The sequence below is a fragment of the Chelonoidis abingdonii genome, chromosome 4 (assembly GCF_003597395.2).
Source record: "Chelonoidis abingdonii isolate Lonesome George chromosome 4, CheloAbing_2.0, whole genome shotgun sequence".
NCBI classification, from domain to species: Eukaryota; Metazoa; Chordata; order Testudines; family Testudinidae; genus Chelonoidis; species Chelonoidis abingdonii.
The window spans coordinates 19,513,188-19,531,412 of record NC_133772.1 but is presented as its reverse complement, the minus strand read 5'-3'; the positions used below and the strand labels follow the sequence as shown (position 1 = coordinate 19,531,412).

Genomic DNA, 18,225 nt, shown 5'->3' with positions numbered 1-18,225 from the left:
TCCCCAGGGAAGGGTTTGGGGAGACCAGAGGGAGCCAAAACCCTGGAATTTTTGGCTGGTGGCAGCGAGATCAAATCTAAGCTGGTAATTAAGCTTAGAGGGGTTCATGCAGGCACCCAGATTTCTGGACGCTAAGGTCCAGATTTGGGAATGCCTATGATAACTTGCTATCTCTATAGTCTCCTCTCATCTCAATTTCTTCTCCGATTGCTATTCTATAACTATAACTAGCATCTACATCTAAATATATCTATTTCTATTAATAGTTTTGTAGCTATGGGTAAATGTGAGCAGTGATTAGTTACACACTGTATGACAAATGCCCCTGATTTTAATTTAGATAGCTACAGGATAGGATAATATATTGGCAGATGTATATAATTATTACCCACAACACTTACTACTGTTACAGAGTAGCAGATGGAGAAGATATTGAAGTGTGAATAACAGAAGGAACAGGGTAAATTTTCAGCTGAGATCTGAAAAGAGATGGAGAGACTGAGAGCTGAAGGGAAGCTGCTTTTGATGTTAGGAGATGCAAAAGAAAAAGCTCTTCTGTTAACAGTGGTGAACTTATGGGAAGGGACCAAGAGATCCTTCCTTAATTTGAAACACAAACAAACGCTTATATAAGCAGACAAAATAGAGCATAGTAGAAGTTAGAACTGGAACAAATCAATTTAGTCATATCCAGTCATGCCCTGGACAATGCGGGATTATACCCTACATAGCATATTCCCCAGTGTCTTGTCTAGTCATGCTTTGTGCCACACAATGGGATTTCCACACTTCTCTGGGGAGACTCTTTCATGATCACATCTCTCACACACAGGACATTTCCCTCATATTAAGTCTCATTATTTCTAGAGCCAAGAATCACACTCACTTGGCAAGAAGGTTCATCGCTGGTAGAGGAAAACATCAATAATTGTAAAACACAGACAAACTTTCCAGGAAAACAGAAGCAGAAGCTTCAGATATAATAAATACAATGAATTTGGGAGAGCGTTTGAGTGGGGAACTAACCTTAGTTTTGGAAGGAATAAAACTAGGCCAGAAGCCAAAACTCCTTTGAAGTGGGGGAAAGCAGTATCGTGAAAGGCACTACAATACACAGGAGGAAGAACTAACACCACAATTCAGAGGAGAGAAACCATTTTACTAACTCAGGCTTTCAGCACAACATTGCAGCAATCTGTCCACTAAGAACACATGGTATCACTCAAGGCAAGAGTTAGAGATTTCAGGCTAAGCACAAGGAAGAGAAATATGCTTAATTAGTATTAGATTCGGCTAATTAGTATTAGATATCTAATGCTAATACTTATATTACTATAGTCAGTATCACATTAACCTAATTAATCAATCTATTTAGAATTAAATGAAACCAATTAGTATCAGATCGATTAGTTCTTTGGAAAATGGAAAGCACTAAGTTATAAATAATACTTATCACTTCCACAGTGATATTCATTTACAAACCATTAACTAATCCACAGCACCCCAGACAGGCAGGCTAGTAATATTAGCCCAATTTTACAGATGAGGAAAAAAAGAGAAAGGTAAAGTGACAAGGTCATACAAGGAGTGAGTGTTAGTGCTAGGTAAATGACCCAGGAGCTCCTGGCTTCTAGTCCTGTGCTTAGTGCATGCTACTCCAAAAGGATAAGCAAGTTACTTTTAGCATTTAATTTGGACTTGTATAAGCCTATGTCTACACTATGAGATTATTCTGATTTTACAGAAATCAATTTTTGGAAACAGATTGTATCAAGTCGAGTGCAGGCGGCCACACTAAGGACATTAATTCGGCACTGTGCGTCCATGTACCAAGGCTAGCGGCAACTTCCAGAGCATTGCATTCTGGGTAGCTATCGCATAGTTCCCGCAGTCTCCCCCACCCATTGGAATTCTGGGTTGAGATCCCAATGCCTGATGGGGCCAAAAATTTGTCACGGGTGATTATGGGTAAACGTCTTCAGTCAATCCTCCCTCTGTGAAAGCAACGTCAGACAATCATTTTGCACCCTTTTCCCTGGATTGCTTGGGCAGACGCCATAGCATGGCAACCATGGAGCCCGTTCAGCCTTTTTTCACTGTCACCGTATGTCTACTGGATGCTGCTGACAGACGCGGTGCTGCAGTGCTACACAGCAGCATCCCCTTGCGTTTGCAAGTTAGCAAAGAAAGTTACCAGCCCTACTGTATTATCATGGGTGCTCCTGGCCGGCCTCGGTGAGGTCATTTGGGGGCACCTGGACAAAAAAGGGAATGACTCCCCAGGTCATTCTCTTCTTTAAGTTTTGTCTAATGGAGAGTCAGTCCTGCCTAGAATATCAGGCAAGCCTACTAAAGAACCAGAGAGGCAAACAGCCGCTCCAGGTCAGAGCCCCAGACATCCCGCAGAAATGATGAGCTGCATGCCATTCTAGGGGGTGCCCTGCAACAACCCCACCCGTTGCTTCCCTCCTCCCCCACCCCTCCTGGGCTACCGTGGCAGTTATCCCCCCCCCATTTGTGTGATGAAGTAATAAAGAATGCATGAATAAGAAACAACACTGACTTTATTGCCTCTGCAAGCAGAGATCAAAGGGGGGAGGGGAGGGCGGTTGGCTTACAGCAAAGTAGAGTGAACCACCATTCTGCACTTGCTCAGCCTATAGCTGAAAATGGGAATCTGTGATAAGCACTAGGATAGAAGCACAGGCAGGACTGAATCTCCATTTGTGTGTGGGCCTTTGGTTGACACTGGTAAAATACAAAATGTCCCAGGATATGTATGTTGGGGGACAGTTCTAAACGGCAGCTTAATTTTTTTATTTGCAGCAAAATGTAGAGGTCTAAGTATCTGATTGTGAGCCCTGGTAGCAAGGAGTAGGCTGGGGTAGGTGCGACCGCGTGTGCTGCTGACTGGGAGAGCAGCCTGAGGCAGAAGCCTCCAGCTGCCATGATATTCCAGGCAGGACTGAATCTCCATTAGACAAAACTTAAAGAAGAGAATGACCTGGAGTCATTCCCATTTTTGCCCAGGCGCCCCTGACCGACCTCACCAAGGCCAGCCAGGAGCACCCACGGGAGGACGATGATGACGGATACCAGTCATACTGTACCGTCTGCCATCCGCAAGGCAAGGGCAAGGGGATGCTGCTGTGTAGCGCTGCAGCACCGCGTCTGCCAGCAGCATCCAGTAGACATACGGTGACATTGAAAAAAGGCGAGAAATGATTTTTTTTTCCTTTTGCTTTCATGGGAGGAGGGGCTGACGACATATACCCTGAACCACCCGCGACAATGTTTTTGACCCTTCAGGCTTTGGGAGCTCAGCCCAGAATTCAAATGGTTTTCGGAGAGTGCGGGAACTGTGGGATAGCTACAGTCATCAGTCGCCCCTCCCTCCATGAGCATCCATTTGATTCTTTGGCTTTCTGGTACGCTTGTCTCAGCTCCTTAAGTTTCACGCAGCACTGTGTTGAGTCCCTGTTGTGGCCTCTGTCCATCATGGCCTTGGAGATTTTTTCAAATGTTTTGGCATTTCATCTTTTGGAACGGAGTTCTGATAGAACAGATTCATCTCCCCATACAGAGATCAGATTCAGTATCTCCCGTACGGTCCATGCTGGAGCTCTTTTTTTGATTCTGGGACTGCATGGTCACCTGTGCTGATCAGTGCTCCACGCTGGGCAAACAGGGAATAAAATTCAGAAGTTCGTGGGGCTTTTCCGGTCTACTTGGCCAGTGCATCCGAGTTCAGATTGCTGTCCAGAGCGGTCACAATGGTGCACTGTGGGATAGCTCCCAGAGGCCAATATCGTCGAATTGCAGCCACATTAACCCTAATTTGAAATTGCAATGTCGATTTCAGCGCTACTCTCCTCATCGGGGAGGAGTACAGAAATCGATTTTAAGAGCCCTTTATATCGAAGTAAAGGGCTTCATTGTGTGGACAGGTGCAGGGTTAATTCGATTTAACACTGCTAAATTCGACATAAACTTGTAGTGTAGACCAGGCCTAAGATGCTTTCAGGAAGTGTCACCTCTTCTCCATACTCCATTCAATAGTGTGACGGGAGTTGCGTTTCTTGCCTACAGTTCAGGAAGTATGGGGAATCTCTACCCTGATTCATGATGCAGTCTCCAGTCAGAGGATTCTGCTATGATTAACTCCAGGGAGGGAAATAGGGCTCTAGGACTGTTCGTGTCTGTAATCCTACTCCACTCCCTCTTTTACTCACAGAAATTAAAGAAAGTTTGGGTTTCAGAGCCTTGGTTTTAGAGAGTACCCAGAGATGTGGGTTTTTTTTTAAACAATTAACAAAATTATGCAAAACATAGGACTTGGTGGTGATGGGAGACTTCAACTACCTCGACATCTGCTGGAAAAATAATACAGCAGGGCACAGATTATTCAACAAGTTCTTGGAAAGCCCAGGAGACAACTTTTTGTTGCAGAAGGTGGAGAAATCAACTAGAGGAGATTTGACTTTGACATACAGGGAGGAACTGGTTAAGAATTTGAAGGTGGAAGGCAGCATGGGTAAAAATGATCATGAAATAAGAGAGTTCATGAGTCTAAGGAATGGTTGGAGGGAAAACCACAGAATAAAGACAATAGACTTCAAGAAGGCAGACTTTTAGCAAACTAAGAGAATTGGTAGGTAAGATCCCATGAGAAGAAAGTGTAAGAGAAAAAAAGAGTTCAGGAGAGTTGGTAGTTTTTTAAAGAATCATTATTAAGGGCACAAGAGCAAACTATCCCAATGCATAGGAAAGACAAGTAGTGTAGTAAGAGACCACGCTGGGTTAACTGGGAGATCTTACGACCTGAAACTCAAGAGTCATACAAAAAGTGGAAACTAGGTCAAATTATGAAAAATTAATATTAAAAAAACAGCACAAACATGTAGGGACAAAATTAAAAAGGCCAAGGCACAAAACAAGGTTAAACTAGCTAGGGGCATAAAGAGTAACAAAAAACATTTTACAAGTACATTAAAAGCAAGATAAAGACAAAAGACCAGGTTAGCCCATTACTCAATGAGGAGGGAAAGACGACAACAGAAAATACAGCAATGGCCAAAGTGATAAATGCCTTTTTTTGTTTCAGTTAGCAGTGATCAGATGACTAACACAATGAACATCAGTGGGGTTGGATCCGAAGCTAAACAGGAAAAGAACAAGATAGGAATTATTTAGACAAGTTAGATGTCTTCTCTGAGCCATTAGTGATTATCTCTGACAACTCATAGAGGACAGGAGAGATCCCAGAGGACTAGAAAAGGGCAAATATAGTACCTATCTATAAAAAGGGGAATAAGAACAACCAAGGCAATTACAGATCAGTCAGCTTAACTTAGGTACCTGGAAAGATAATGGAACAAATAATCGAACAAATTAATTTGTAAGCACCTAGAAATCATATGGTAGTAGGTAACAGTTCACATGGATTTGTCAAGAACAAATCATGTCAACCAACCTAATATCCTTCTTTGACAGGGTAACAAGCCCTGTGGATAGGGGGAAAAGCAGTAGATGTGATATATCTTGACTATAAGGAAAGCTTTTGCTACTGGCTCACATGACCTTCTCATAAACAAAATAGGGAAATATAGCCTAGACAACCCTACTATAAGATGGGTGTACTACTGGTTGGAAAGACATACTCAGAGAGTAGTTATCAATGGTTTACAAAGGCTGGTGTATATCCACTTCCATTGATGAAGTGGTGAACCAATTAATAAAATTGCATTGCTCAAGAAAGGATCTTGAGCAGTGCAAGACAGTATATCCCTGAGGTACAAGGCTGGGAGCTGGGGGGATTTGGCTCTGGGAGCATTCATGCAATCTAGCTGGGTGTGGGGCTCCATATGCTGTTGTGCTGAGCAGTCACAGAGCCTGGAGGGGTTTGCTGCTTGTCACTAGCAAAGCACTGAGAGAGACAGCCCAGGCTGGAGAAAAGGAGGCACAGTGGTCCCATGGTCCGAGGCTGCACCCCAGGGATCCCATCACAGGGAGATTTAGCTTAGACATTAGGAAAAACTTCCTAACTGTAAGATAGTTAAGCACTGGAACAAATTACCTAGAGAGTTTTGCAATTTCCTTTTTTGGAAGTTTTTAAGAATAGGTTAGACAAACACATAGCAGGGATGGTCTAAATCAATGTTTCCCAAACTTAGGACGCCACTTGTTTAGGAAAAGCCCCTGGCGGGCCAGACCGGTTTATTTATTTGCCACATCCACAGGTCCGGCCGATCATGGCTTCCACTGGCCGCGGTTCGCTGCTCCAGGCTGCTGCTTCCCACAGCTCCCATTGGCCTGGGGCAGTGAACCGCAGCCAGTGGGAGCCGCTATCGGCCAGACCTGAAGACATGGCAGGTAAACAAACCGGCCCGGCCCACCAGGGGGTTTCCCTAAACAAGCAGCATCCCAAGTTTGGGAAATACAGGTCTAGATAATACTTAGTCCTCCCTCAGTGCAGAGGACTGGACTAGATGACCTATTAAGGTCCCTTCAAGTCCTATATTTTTAGGATTTCTGTGGTTACACGACACAGATTGTTCTGGCTCTTAGGTCACAGCAGGGAGCTAGGTGATGCAGTAAGTAAACACGCTGCCTTTTCATCTGCCTACACATTTGACTAGTGTCTTGTGTACACAGAAGTTATACCAGCCTAAGGTACGGTGTGAATCTGAATCATGAGAGTAATGCTGATAAAACTCCCTCGGTGGGCACACTTTTTCTGGTTTAAGAATGCCTGTTTGTTTAGCTTACGTCTCTTTGGAAGGGGTAAACTAAACCAGAAAAAAACAAACAACAAAAACAAAAAAAACCCCTCAAACTCCAACAGGAGTGTCCACCCAGGGAATTATACGGTAGAATTACATTAGTGTAACTTCACCAGTATAACTGGTAAAACTTTCTATGTAGACAAGCCCTTAGGTCACAGTGCAGCAAGCCTGGTGGCTCACCCTGGTTTATCCACAGCTGATGGTCTCTGCTCAGCATTCAGCACAGGATTAGCAGGTGCACTGCAGCAGGGCAGGATTACAGTACACTGACAAATCTGTGTGAAGGATGCTTTAACACCAGACCTGCCTGCACCACAACTGGCTCTTGGTTATCAGAGTTATCAGTCTCTGTTTCATGGGCACTACATTCATCTAAATAAAAGCCAAGACTCTAAACTCTCCAAGGCAAATTATTCAGCTTCATCTGCATTGTGAAATGTTCGCCTACCCTGCCAAAATCCATTCAGCAGTTAGTTCTCTGAACTCCAGGAATATCACTAGTGCTATTCACTGCTGTGACTGCTGGACAGCAAGATGATGACTAAAACCAAAAGGAATTGAAAATCCAGTTCAAAGTTCAACCTACGAAAGAAACCATGGTTTCCAAAACACGGTGGGGAAAAGACAGAATCGTTGTACAGTGTAACCTGGTATGTTCACCTACCACAGAGTGTGTCTCCCCCATGCATACATCCACTCACTTAGTCCCTTTTAGACCATCTCTCCTCCTGGGTAAGAACACTTAATCAGGGCTGCGTAGCCTGGAACTTTATGGAGACTCCAGCTCAAGCACACTCGGTACAAAACACACAGCAAACTCCTTCCTCACCAGAAGGAGACTTGTGCAACGGGTCACAAATTAATCTGAAAAAAGAGGGAGTCTTGCCAGGGTTGACACGTGCACTTGTTGAGCAGCTGTTTTGCTATTTTGAGTCCATCAGTTGGAAGCTCGATAGTCTTTAAAGGCCAACCATTTTGTGTCCTGAAGTTTGGAATGCAAAGTTTGTTCAGCTGCCAGGGTTTTTCCCAAGACTAAACCCCAAGCAAATAATAAAGGGTATGCAGAAATTTAAGAGACTGAAGCCTATAAACTAGTGGCTCTCAAAGTGAGGTCCACAGCTCACCAATTCCCTTGACAGCTCTTCTTTCAGAATGAAGTATTGCTAGAATCAATGTGACAGTGTATTGGGGAGTGGAGGGTTGAAATATATGGTTAACAAGACTCCCTCTCTTATGAAATGGACTGAAGAGACCCTTGCTTTGAACTGTTTTCGCCCTCTACCTGAAAATGTTTCCATTCTCTAGTGTTTCTAAATCTATATTCAGAGCAATATATGAATGTTAATGAGTTAATTCTCTCACCATTAGGATGAAGCAAGTAAGTATTATCCCCATTATACACCTGGGGAAACTGAGGCAGAGAGCTGAAGTGACTTTCCCGAAAACCACACAGCGCATCACTGTGGGCCAGGTTTACCAGACATCTCCTTAACTCCCTGAAAAGAAGAGAGGCATCATTCCCATCTGTCAGATGATAAACAACACAAGACCAACCTTCTTATGAGATCATCCATTGCCCTGCATCCTTGTCACAGCATTAAAATCAGCAGGTGCAGAACTGCTAACCATCTTGAGGTATTGTCTCAAGGGGACAGGAAGCAGGGGCTTTGGCAACAAAAGCTGCAGATTCTGGAGTCCTCTGCTACTTTACAGAGACTGGCATCCTTCAAAGAGAAAACTCCAAACATTTGCGTCTCTGCTTTCATTCTCTGTTGCGGGGTGGATGCAGAGTGTTTCAGGGTGGGCTGCAGAACATATTTTTGGTTTTCCACTGGCTTCTGCTTCAAGATTTATTGCTCAGGTCATGTTTCTTTTGATTGTAACTTATGTGTTCTGTTTCATTTGGGGCACAAGGCGCCTTACCAGCTGGCTCAGAAGCACAGCATATTGAAAAAGCAGTAACATGATGCTTTTGCAGAAGGGAAACTTCCATTCCACTAATAATTTATCATCAATTTTTAACTGCTGGAAGCTTTGTGGTTTTACACACTTCCCCATAGCTGTAACGGCTATTTTAGGTAAGTTGTGGTTCCCATCTTAATGAGGAGCTGAAAATTCCTCCGATACTGAAGGAGGGCATAAAAGGTGCTTAAACTGAGACTGCCTTTCTTGTGGGTTACAGCATTATCTTGAGTTCCAGTGGTATGACAGCGCAGGATGAATCTGCACTACAGGCACAGTGAGATATTTAAAGCCCAATGCATCATGGTTAAAGTCTTCTCCAGAAGCCTGTAGTGAGAAGCTGTTATTGTACAATACAAAAGGCAAAGAGACAACTTCAGGCTCACAGAACAAGGGTCCTTTCTGAGCTACGGTAGCAGAAAACAGTTTACTGTGTATATTTTTATTAGCGTAATTAGCTCTGGGAAGAGGCACTAGATTGGGAGCCCTAGAGACTGAAGGTCTCCCCACAGTGCACATAAGTGGCATAGGAGTTCAGTCTACATGGGCAATTCAGTCATTATCCTCTCTGCTGGGACTATGAAAAAGAGGGACACAATACCAATAGTGATCAATTTTGAGGTATGGACCCATTCATTTATATAAGTGGACCAAGCCTCCAGAGTTCATTTCACATAGAGCATTGCATGATAATGACACAATGGTAAGGTCTTTCAATCGCTACTCAACTGGATTGGTTTCAAGCAGGTTATAGAGACGAAAGGCTGTACAAGTCCCACTACCAATTCTCTGCAGCAGAAGTCCTGCTTGATTTAGTCTGTTGCTGTCCAGCTGCTTTGTGTCAGGTAACAAAAGTCAATATGGAAATAACTTTCCTACAAACAGCTAATAAAGGAAATAGGCATTTCAATATCTGCAGGTTAGACCAAGGGCAGAATGCAGTTTCATCTCTGTACAGTTAGAAATCGAGCTCAATCCAATCAGAGGTGCTGTTCTGGTGAGCACCTTCCATTAATTCAAGGGGCCAAATAAGATGACCAGTATCAGACCATTCCAAGGACTGTGATCCATTAAACTAAAGCAGTGCGTTTCCAGTTAGCTTAAAGCATGAGCAGAGGGGAAAAAAGATACTAAAAGAAACTAAAAGGGTTCTAAGATGAATAAATAACATCTTGCAATTATATTGAACCTCTTAGCCTCAAGGACCCCAAAGCACTTTACCAACCACACATGCAGCAGTCACTTCAACCACCACAAAAAGGCAACCGCCTGATGGTGGTATGCAGCAGTTGCTTATGAGCACATAGCAACAATGCATAACAGATTAGGACAAGAAGTGAAAAATCACATATGCAAGTAAACCTACTGGGGAATTTAGGAGGGCAGATGGTAATTTCCAGAGTTATGCATTTAGACAAGAAACGGGGGGTATTGATGAAAATAGGAAGCACATACAACCATAGAATTTTCCCCATTCCATGCATAATTCTGAGATCATCAGGCCAGCAGGGACCATTATAATCATCTATTCTAACCTCCTGCCTAATACAAGCCAAATAACCTCCCTCACTAATTCCTGATGGAAGCTACATCCCACTTTCCTGACTTACACATTGCTCTATCCCCTCTCTCAATGCTTTCTAGAGAATGATAAGTCTCCTTAGGCAAAGGGGTCTTTCTGACACCATTGCCATTTTAGCCTCTGAATGAAACTTGAAACGCTATGTAGCAAGATGTTGAACAAGTGCAAGGAATGCCTCCTTGCTCAGTTACTCTCTAGTATTATATATGTAACATGGGGATGAGGGCCAGATGGATTCTGGACATCTCCATGGCCCGACATTAACTCCTCCCAGAGTCTAGTTGAAGATCCTGATGTGTGTAATTGGGATGAGGAGGATGCATTCATCAATGTTGGTGAAGTGCCTTGGGACCGCTAGGCAGAAGGTGCTCAATAAGAGTCTTCCAGATGGGTCTGTGACATGCTTACTGGTCATATGAATCTGACTTCTCCTTATTTCCAGGGGCTAAATTGCATTAAAAGATAAAGATGTGTTAAATGCTTTCCTGATATTGCTTTTCCACATAGGCTATTGCCACAGGAATGTTATGTCATTGCAAACAAAACGGGAGATGAGTCAACACAATTTTGGCAGGAGGATGGGAAGGAGGGAACTTGGCCTGCACAATTGTGAATGGGAGGGGAGTGTCCATGAGACAATATTCAGATGCTTGAGAAATGTGAAGTATCAAAAGTTTGAAATCCCAACTTAAATTTGACCTGCAACTGGTATTAATTCCCATACACATAATAATTGGTTTTCAGAATCATTTGCCAAAATTTTTGAAAAATTCCTCTTCTTCTAAAAGATTTACATGAAATAGAACCATATTGCAGAAAAGAAGCTTTAACATTAGGCTATGTAAGACCTAATTCTGTCAAACTATCTTTTCCTATCCCTACTACCAACTGTATGAACAATGTGATAAAATTTGCAGAGCAATCAGTGAAACTAACTATGCAGCCTTACACCCCACCAGTCACCAGTGCTAACAATTAGGCTTCAACCTCTGTCATGTTGGTTGTACAATAGAACCTCAGCGTTACGAAAACCAGAGTTATGAACTGACCATCAACCACACATCTCATTTGGAACCAGAAGTACGCAATCAGGCAGCAGAAGAGACTCAAAAAAAGCGCCAATACAATACAGTACTGTGTTAAACATAAACTACTAAAAAAATAAAGGGAAAGTTTAAAAAAAGTTGACAAGTTAAGGAAACTTTCTGTGCTTGTTTAATTTAAATTAAGATGGTTAAAAGCAGCATTTTTATTCTGGATAGAAAAGTTTCAAAGCCATATTAAGTCAATGTTCTGTTGTAAACTTTTGAAAGAACAATGATAATGTTTTGTTCGGAGTTGCAAACATTTCAGAGTTACAAACAACCTCCATCTCTGAGATGTGTGTAACTCAGATTCTACTGTATTCTCCAAAGGGGTCTCTTTCATCCAGGAACCTTCAAATCCAGGGAAAGGAATAACACTGAACACAAGCTAATTGTGAGCGAGGAATTCCACTAGAAGACACCACTCAGAATTTTAAGAGTAGATTCATTTCTCCTTGTCATCAGATTGCCACATTCACCTCTGGATTCCCATGATTCCAGGTGTTCTCAGTCTCACTCTGTATCACAGACTTACTCTTCAGGAGAAGGCATGGTCCATTAAAACCCTCCAAACCAAGGTCCATACCAGTGTTCCAATTGAACAGTTGGGACTGTACGAGCCAAGTAACCAAATGTGAGGTGTGTGGGGGGACGGTTAGAAATGCCCATGAGCACAAAAGAACTGTGCTTTGGCACATTCTATGAGATCTGGAGAGAAGGGTCCTTGTCAGAGTCAGTCCTTTGCCTGCTCACAAGTATTGTGGGTTCAGCAGAGACAAGAAAAGTGACAGCACAATGTAATCATGTGTATTCAAATCCCCCACATCTGTAATGACTAAGGCCAGCTGCCTAGGCCACTTGGTGATGCAATAAATAGCACCGTTCCATTATCACATACACAGTAAGGAGAAGCTCATTCAGTTCTCTACACAGTTGGTTCTCTTTGCTGTCTCTGTGATGGTGCTGATTTTCCCATTATTCTCACCACAGTCAATTTCAGCACTGGCTTCTCCCACTTTCCACAGACAACTGAAGCTTCTCCATAACTCCTGACTAGCCTACACCAGTGCTCCTCTCCTCCTACACACCCCACCCTGTTCCCAAGACACCACTCCAGCTTCTCTGCTGACAGCTCCCTTTGTTTCCTTCGCCTACTCCTGACTCAATCAATGCCTTCTTTCACACTGCCCTCCTGACTTGAAACTGGCAAAACTTGCCAGCCTCCCTCTTTGCCTCCTAAGAAACCACATAAAACCTACCCTAACCTGTGAAACAGTGACTATGCTTCCCATTTTGCATCACACTCACTCATGCCATTGCATTAAGAGTTCTTTGGCACAGGGACCCATCATCTATTGGGCAGAGATTATCCATATATACTCATGTATGGTTTTTAAGTGTGCAATAAAATGAAGCTTTAGGAAGCCTTTGTTAAATCTAAGGGCAGGTCTACACTACCGCTTAAGTCGATCTAATTTACGTCACATGGGGTGTGAAAAAGAAACCCCCAAGCGATGCAATTTACCTAAGTTCTGTTCTCACTGGTGCTATGTTGGCGGGAGAGTGTCTCCCGCCGACATAGCTTCCACCTCTCATGGAGGTGGAGTAATTATGCCAATGTGAGTACGCTCTCCCATTGGCATAAAGCTTTTTCACTTGACACTCTGCAGCAGCGCATCTGCATCAGTGCAGCTGTGTTGATGTTGCGCTTCTAGTGCAGACCTGTCCTAAGAGCGGACAGAAGTTTTCCCCATGAAATTCAACAAAAATAGTTCTCTGAAGACTTCACCCCTGCAGTGTAGTGAACCCAGACAAGAGTGCAATCTTAACCAAGTCTCTTCACTGCCCTGTGCCTCAGTTTCCCCACTTGTGAAATGGAGATGATAATACTGAGCTATCTTTGTAAAGCAATAAGATCAAGCACTTGCTTCAGTTACAAGAGTGCTAAGTACTGCTAGTGCATTCCAATGAGATTAGTCTGGTTTCACTGTCCAAGCTGAGTGAAATGGAAAACATTAAAGGGATCACTCTTTAGACTCAAAACACATAGTGTGTCAAAATGAAGGTTTTATAAAGGCTAAGATCAAGAGATGCGTTTCCATTAATAATTATTACAAATTTACTGAATTAAAAAAAGTATTTTATTGTGTATGCGCCTAAGGAGCCCAAACAGGGATTAGATCCCAGGCACTGTACAAATACACAAACAATCCCTGCCCCAGAAAGCTCACAATCTCTGATTCCAATGTAAACATTTTCCCACTGTGTCTGCAACCCAACCAGAGCAGCCCCATGCCAATTCAGGAGAATAAGACAGTGAAACCAACTAAACAATTTTCCTTCTGCAAGCTAAAAAAAATAGTGCAAGAGGATAAACAACACCAATAGTGAAAAATACATTCAAGATTTTAGACTCTTTCCATTTTAGGAATGGAAAGTAATGTGTTAAAAAACAACACAACATGAATAAAGTTTTTTAAGATGCATTCTGAGGTCAGTGCCCCATCATCCACATCAAAACTCACCTTTGCAGAAGATCTCTGCAAAGTGATAATCGTTATTCCATTGCAAGTGCATGTGTTTCATTTCTTCTGAATAACAGCTACTGAACAATTTGATACAGTACAACTCTCTCTTGGATTTCCCTGACCTTGGAGTCTCAATTTTCCCTTCCTTTTGAATTCCCAGACAGAGAGAACAAACACACACACAACTTTAATTGAGGAGGCTGCAAAAGGAACAAGGAATTATTTCAAATTAAAATAGAAATCAGAAAATAAAGGAAGCTTAATGATTCAGTAGCAAAGCGTCTCTTGAGCACGCACACATTGTTAGAAGAGAGATTCACGTGAATAAAGAGTTGGCTTATTTTATGTGAAAGAAAACTGTGGTAGCAATATTAAAAATGCAGATTATAATAGTGATGCTGCTTTTTTACAGCAGCTTTAAACTGTGAAGGCTCAAAGCACATTAAATTTCTCAATCCCCATGTAAATTAGGAAAACCCATTTTACAGATAGTAACTCAGACCAAAATCCTGCAAGCTATTCACAAAGCCCCAGTGAAGTGAACAGAATGAAGGACTGGAGCCTGACTGACTAGTCCAAAACAACATCCCAAGCCAGTAACAATACCAGGAGTACAACCCAGAAATCCTCCTGACTCCAAGATCACTGCTCACATCATTAGACCATAATCCAGGCACTGCAACAAAGGATTAGAAAAAGGCAAAGCTGAGGACTGTAAAATAACTATATTAGGAAGAGTACCAGGGGGAGGGGCAGGGTGTCCATGAGCAAAAAAAGTCACTAAAATGGGGTTTCGGCAGTGTACGGTAAGGAGGCCAAGAGGCAAAAATAAGCCAAAAGATTAAGGGGCCCATAAATACCAGTGAAAAAAGGTTATGGACATAAAGCAAATGACAGCATTATGTATTGGCAGAAAACAAGTCATTTAATTGTGGCAGCTAGTGAGACATAGAAAACACATTAGCTTTATTGAGGTCTCCGTTACTAGCTAGTCCAGTGTACTCTCATGCACTTTTCCCCACTATCAATGGGTCAGCACCTTCTGACAAGAATGATGAAACCATAATGGACACAACACGCTGGTTTGGGGTAGGAGAAGGTGGGAAGCTTGGAAGTTGTGTGCTGTCAGGACTAGCAGAAAATCATTTAAATTAATGAACTTAAGAAATCTACTAGCAGGCAGTGTAATATTCTTGTTGGTATAAAGGTGTGGTGGAGAGCAACTAGTGACTCACAGAACAGCCTTAAACAGATGCTTTACAGATGCTCATTGAATATTTGCAGAGGTTTTTTGCAGGTCCCAGAAATGACCTTCAGTCTAAAAATACAAAGTCTGCCAACCTCAGTGTACCTAAGCTGTTCATGGTAGAAAACTGGGCATAGAGAGACAGTACTCCTGGGGTCCCTTCCTAGCTCTGCCACTGACATTATGTAGCCTTGGGTAAATCACTTTGCCTCTGTTTCCCCATCTGTAAAATGAGGATAAATACTTGTCCATGTTTATGCTTTAAGAGCTTTAGGTGAAAGGTGCCATGTGATATTTTGCCTTCATCCACTTTATGCAAGGTTCCCAAGCCTTATACCAACCCCTTTGAAGTGAGTATTTATTGACCTCGTTTTAGAGGTGAAGTGGTTTGCCCAAGGTCATACAGTTAGTAATAATACCTAGTGCTCAGATAGCTCTTTTCGCCCCAGATCATAAAGCACTTTTCAAAGGAAGTCAATATTCTCCCCATTTTAGAGATAGGGAAACTGAGGCACAAAGCACCGACGTGATTTGCCCAAGGTCACCCAGCAGTCAATGGGAAACCCAGGAATAGAGGTCCTGTGCATTAACCACTAAATATTGCTTCCTCTTAATATAAGTTTGATGTTATTACTAGAGACATTAATATAAAACCTCATCAGTCACTTAGTGTTTTGTCAATCTATCAAGACTATGTGTTGCATGCAATATTCTGCTCCTTTCTCCCCCGGATTCACTGACCCTTACTCCACCACCTCATTACCACTTATCCCTCCTCTTTCTTTTCATTCATTTCTTAGCCATTTTACTCACATATTCACTACTTATCAGTTTCGCTTCCTCAAACCTCTTACTTAAAAAGCTTCCCCACATCCCCTTTCACACTTGAGGATTACCAAATCCAAAAATACCAAGGAAAAACCAAATTAATTTAACATCTTCTCAGAGGTTAGGCCTCTATGCTTTATTTTAACACAAATAATAGGACTGAACCAACTAGACTGAAGGAGGCAAGCACTGGAAAGCAGGCCAGAGGGACATCTATGAATGATCTTTCCTTCCTTCCATTTCACCTTCTCTGTGGGCAGCGGTGATGACCGGAGAAACTCATTTACTTTCCATTCACTTCCACTAAATCGTTTCTAACCTGCCAGCCAACCCTATGCCACAGGAAAACACACATACAGAGAGAGAGAGTGTGTGCACGTGCAAGAAAGAGGAGAGGTCGTAGGATGAAAGGGAAAGGCTGAGAAGGAAACAGTGGTATCAGTCCCAGAATCTATCTTTTTGCCAATATATGGGAGGGTGAGGAGAAAATGTGCTGGAAAGGCAGGGAAATGGGAAAAGGAGGGGAGCAGGACAGAGGTAGTATCCCCTCTCATCTGAACCGAATGTATTCCTGAGCCAGTGGCAGAATCACTTATGGGACAGGAGCACTTTGATGAGGCAATCACAGCAGGAGGGAGGCTGGAAGGCCCTCTTACCTATGTAGGGGTGTCAATACCAAGCCGCAAGGAATGAACGGGGAGAAAAGGAGAGAAATGGGGCAGGGTAGGAAGCATGTGGGAGAAGAGGAACAAGACAAGGAAAAACAAGATAGTTGGGAGACGATTGTGACTCCCCCTTTACCTGATCAGGTGCTTCAGAACGTGCTCCTGTCACAGGCCCCCCTCCTACCTGAGGGCAGCAACTGCTGGAGATGGGGGTGAAGGAGGGGCTAGGAGTAGATTGGAGGGGAGACAGGTGAGCAGCACCATCCCACTTGCTCCCAAGGAGCCTTCCCCCCTTTCCTATTACTCCTAGTGGAGAGCAGCTAGATCCTGCACTTTTCTGGGACTGTGTGCCAGGGCGGGGGTGGGAGATCGGCTATAGCAGGGGTCGGCAACCTTTCAGGAGTGGTGTGCTGAGTCTTCATTTATTCACTCTAATTTAAGGTTTCACATGCCAGTAATACATTTTAACATTTTTAGAAAGTCTCTTTCTATAAGTCTATAATAATAACTAAACTATTGTTGTAGGTAAAGTTTTTTAAAATGTTTAAGAAGCTTCATTTAAAATTAAATTAAAATGCAGAGTCCCCCAGACCGGTGACCAGGACCTGGGCAGTGTGAGTGCCACTGAAAATCAGCTCGCGTGCCGCCTTCTGCACCCGTGCCATAGGTTGCCTACCCCTGGGCTATGGGCAAAGAGGACCAGGAGAGACGGGTGCGGGGTGGTGTCCCACTCAATGAGGGCGGAGTCCTCGGGGCGGGGGGGGGAGTAGCACTGAGGGCGGGGTCTCGGGGTCTTGTGAGGGTACCTCGGGAGGAGCGAGCTGGGGGCACCCCTAAATGTGGGCAAGGTCAGCGGGAGCAGAGGCGCGGGGGGGGCAGGGCTGGGGGCGGGGGCAGGCAGGGTCCCCGCGGTGCGCGGGGGGGACAGGCGGCATCCCCTCGCTGGGCGGAGACAGGTGGGTGTCTCACCTGGACAGGTGTTTCAGGATCTGCTTCTTGATGATGCCGGCCATACCGGGTCCGGGCGGGGGCGGCTCCTCACGCCCAGGCCCTCAGCCGTTGCCGCCCGCTGAGCCGGCTCCTGCCATCTCCCTGACAGCCCTCCCCGACTCCGCCAGCATCCCGGCTAGCACCGCGGCGCCCAGCTGAGCGCCGTCTCTAACCGCCGCCTACGAGCGAGAGGGCAGGGGAGGGTACAGCCAAGCAGCTGCGCCCTCTGGCGGTCCGAGGTGGCGAGCCCAGCTGAGTTTGCCCCTCTCGCAGCCAGTGACCACCGCCTCCCACCCCGCACTGACACCCATAGAGACCGTACCCCCACCCTGCAGCATGCACCTAGGAGTACCTCAGGACCAACGCTATGTGGCAGCACCCACCACCAAGCTACCTTGATCCCCCCACAGGTGACCCACTACCCATTGCCCCCAGGTGTGTGGGGGGGGAAGATGGCTCACCTCCTCACCCCTGCCAGGGTCTCATCAACTGCACTATACCCCGGCTCCAGCCCACCCATTACACCGCCCAACAAGAGCATGCTGCCCCTCCTA

The 18,225-nt window shown here is 44.2% G+C and overlaps 1 protein-coding gene across 8 annotated transcripts in view; it reads right to left on the bottom strand.

Annotated features, from left to right (window-relative positions):
- Nucleotides 1-17,800, bottom strand: part of BLTP3A (bridge-like lipid transfer protein family member 3A) — a 59,666-nt gene extending 41,866 nt beyond the window's left edge. The window contains exons 1-4 of one of the 8 annotated variants that reach the window (XM_075064925.1): nucleotides 17,651-17,779; nucleotides 16,818-16,905; nucleotides 14,549-14,618; nucleotides 13,940-14,142 (exon numbers count right to left, since the gene is read on the bottom strand). Coding sequence is in view for 2 of the 8 variants with exons in the window: in XM_032792654.2 (XP_032648545.1) it covers nucleotides 17,651-17,694 (44 nt within the window). In the remaining 6 variants the exon portion in view is untranslated. Of the gene's footprint in view, nucleotides 1-13,939; nucleotides 14,143-14,548; nucleotides 14,619-16,817; nucleotides 16,906-17,650 lie in introns of all 8 variants that reach the window. The other 7 variants (XM_075064926.1, XM_075064924.1, XM_075064927.1 and 4 more) reach the window with 7 other exon arrangements.
- Between the last annotated feature and the right edge of the window lie 425 nt (nucleotides 17,801-18,225).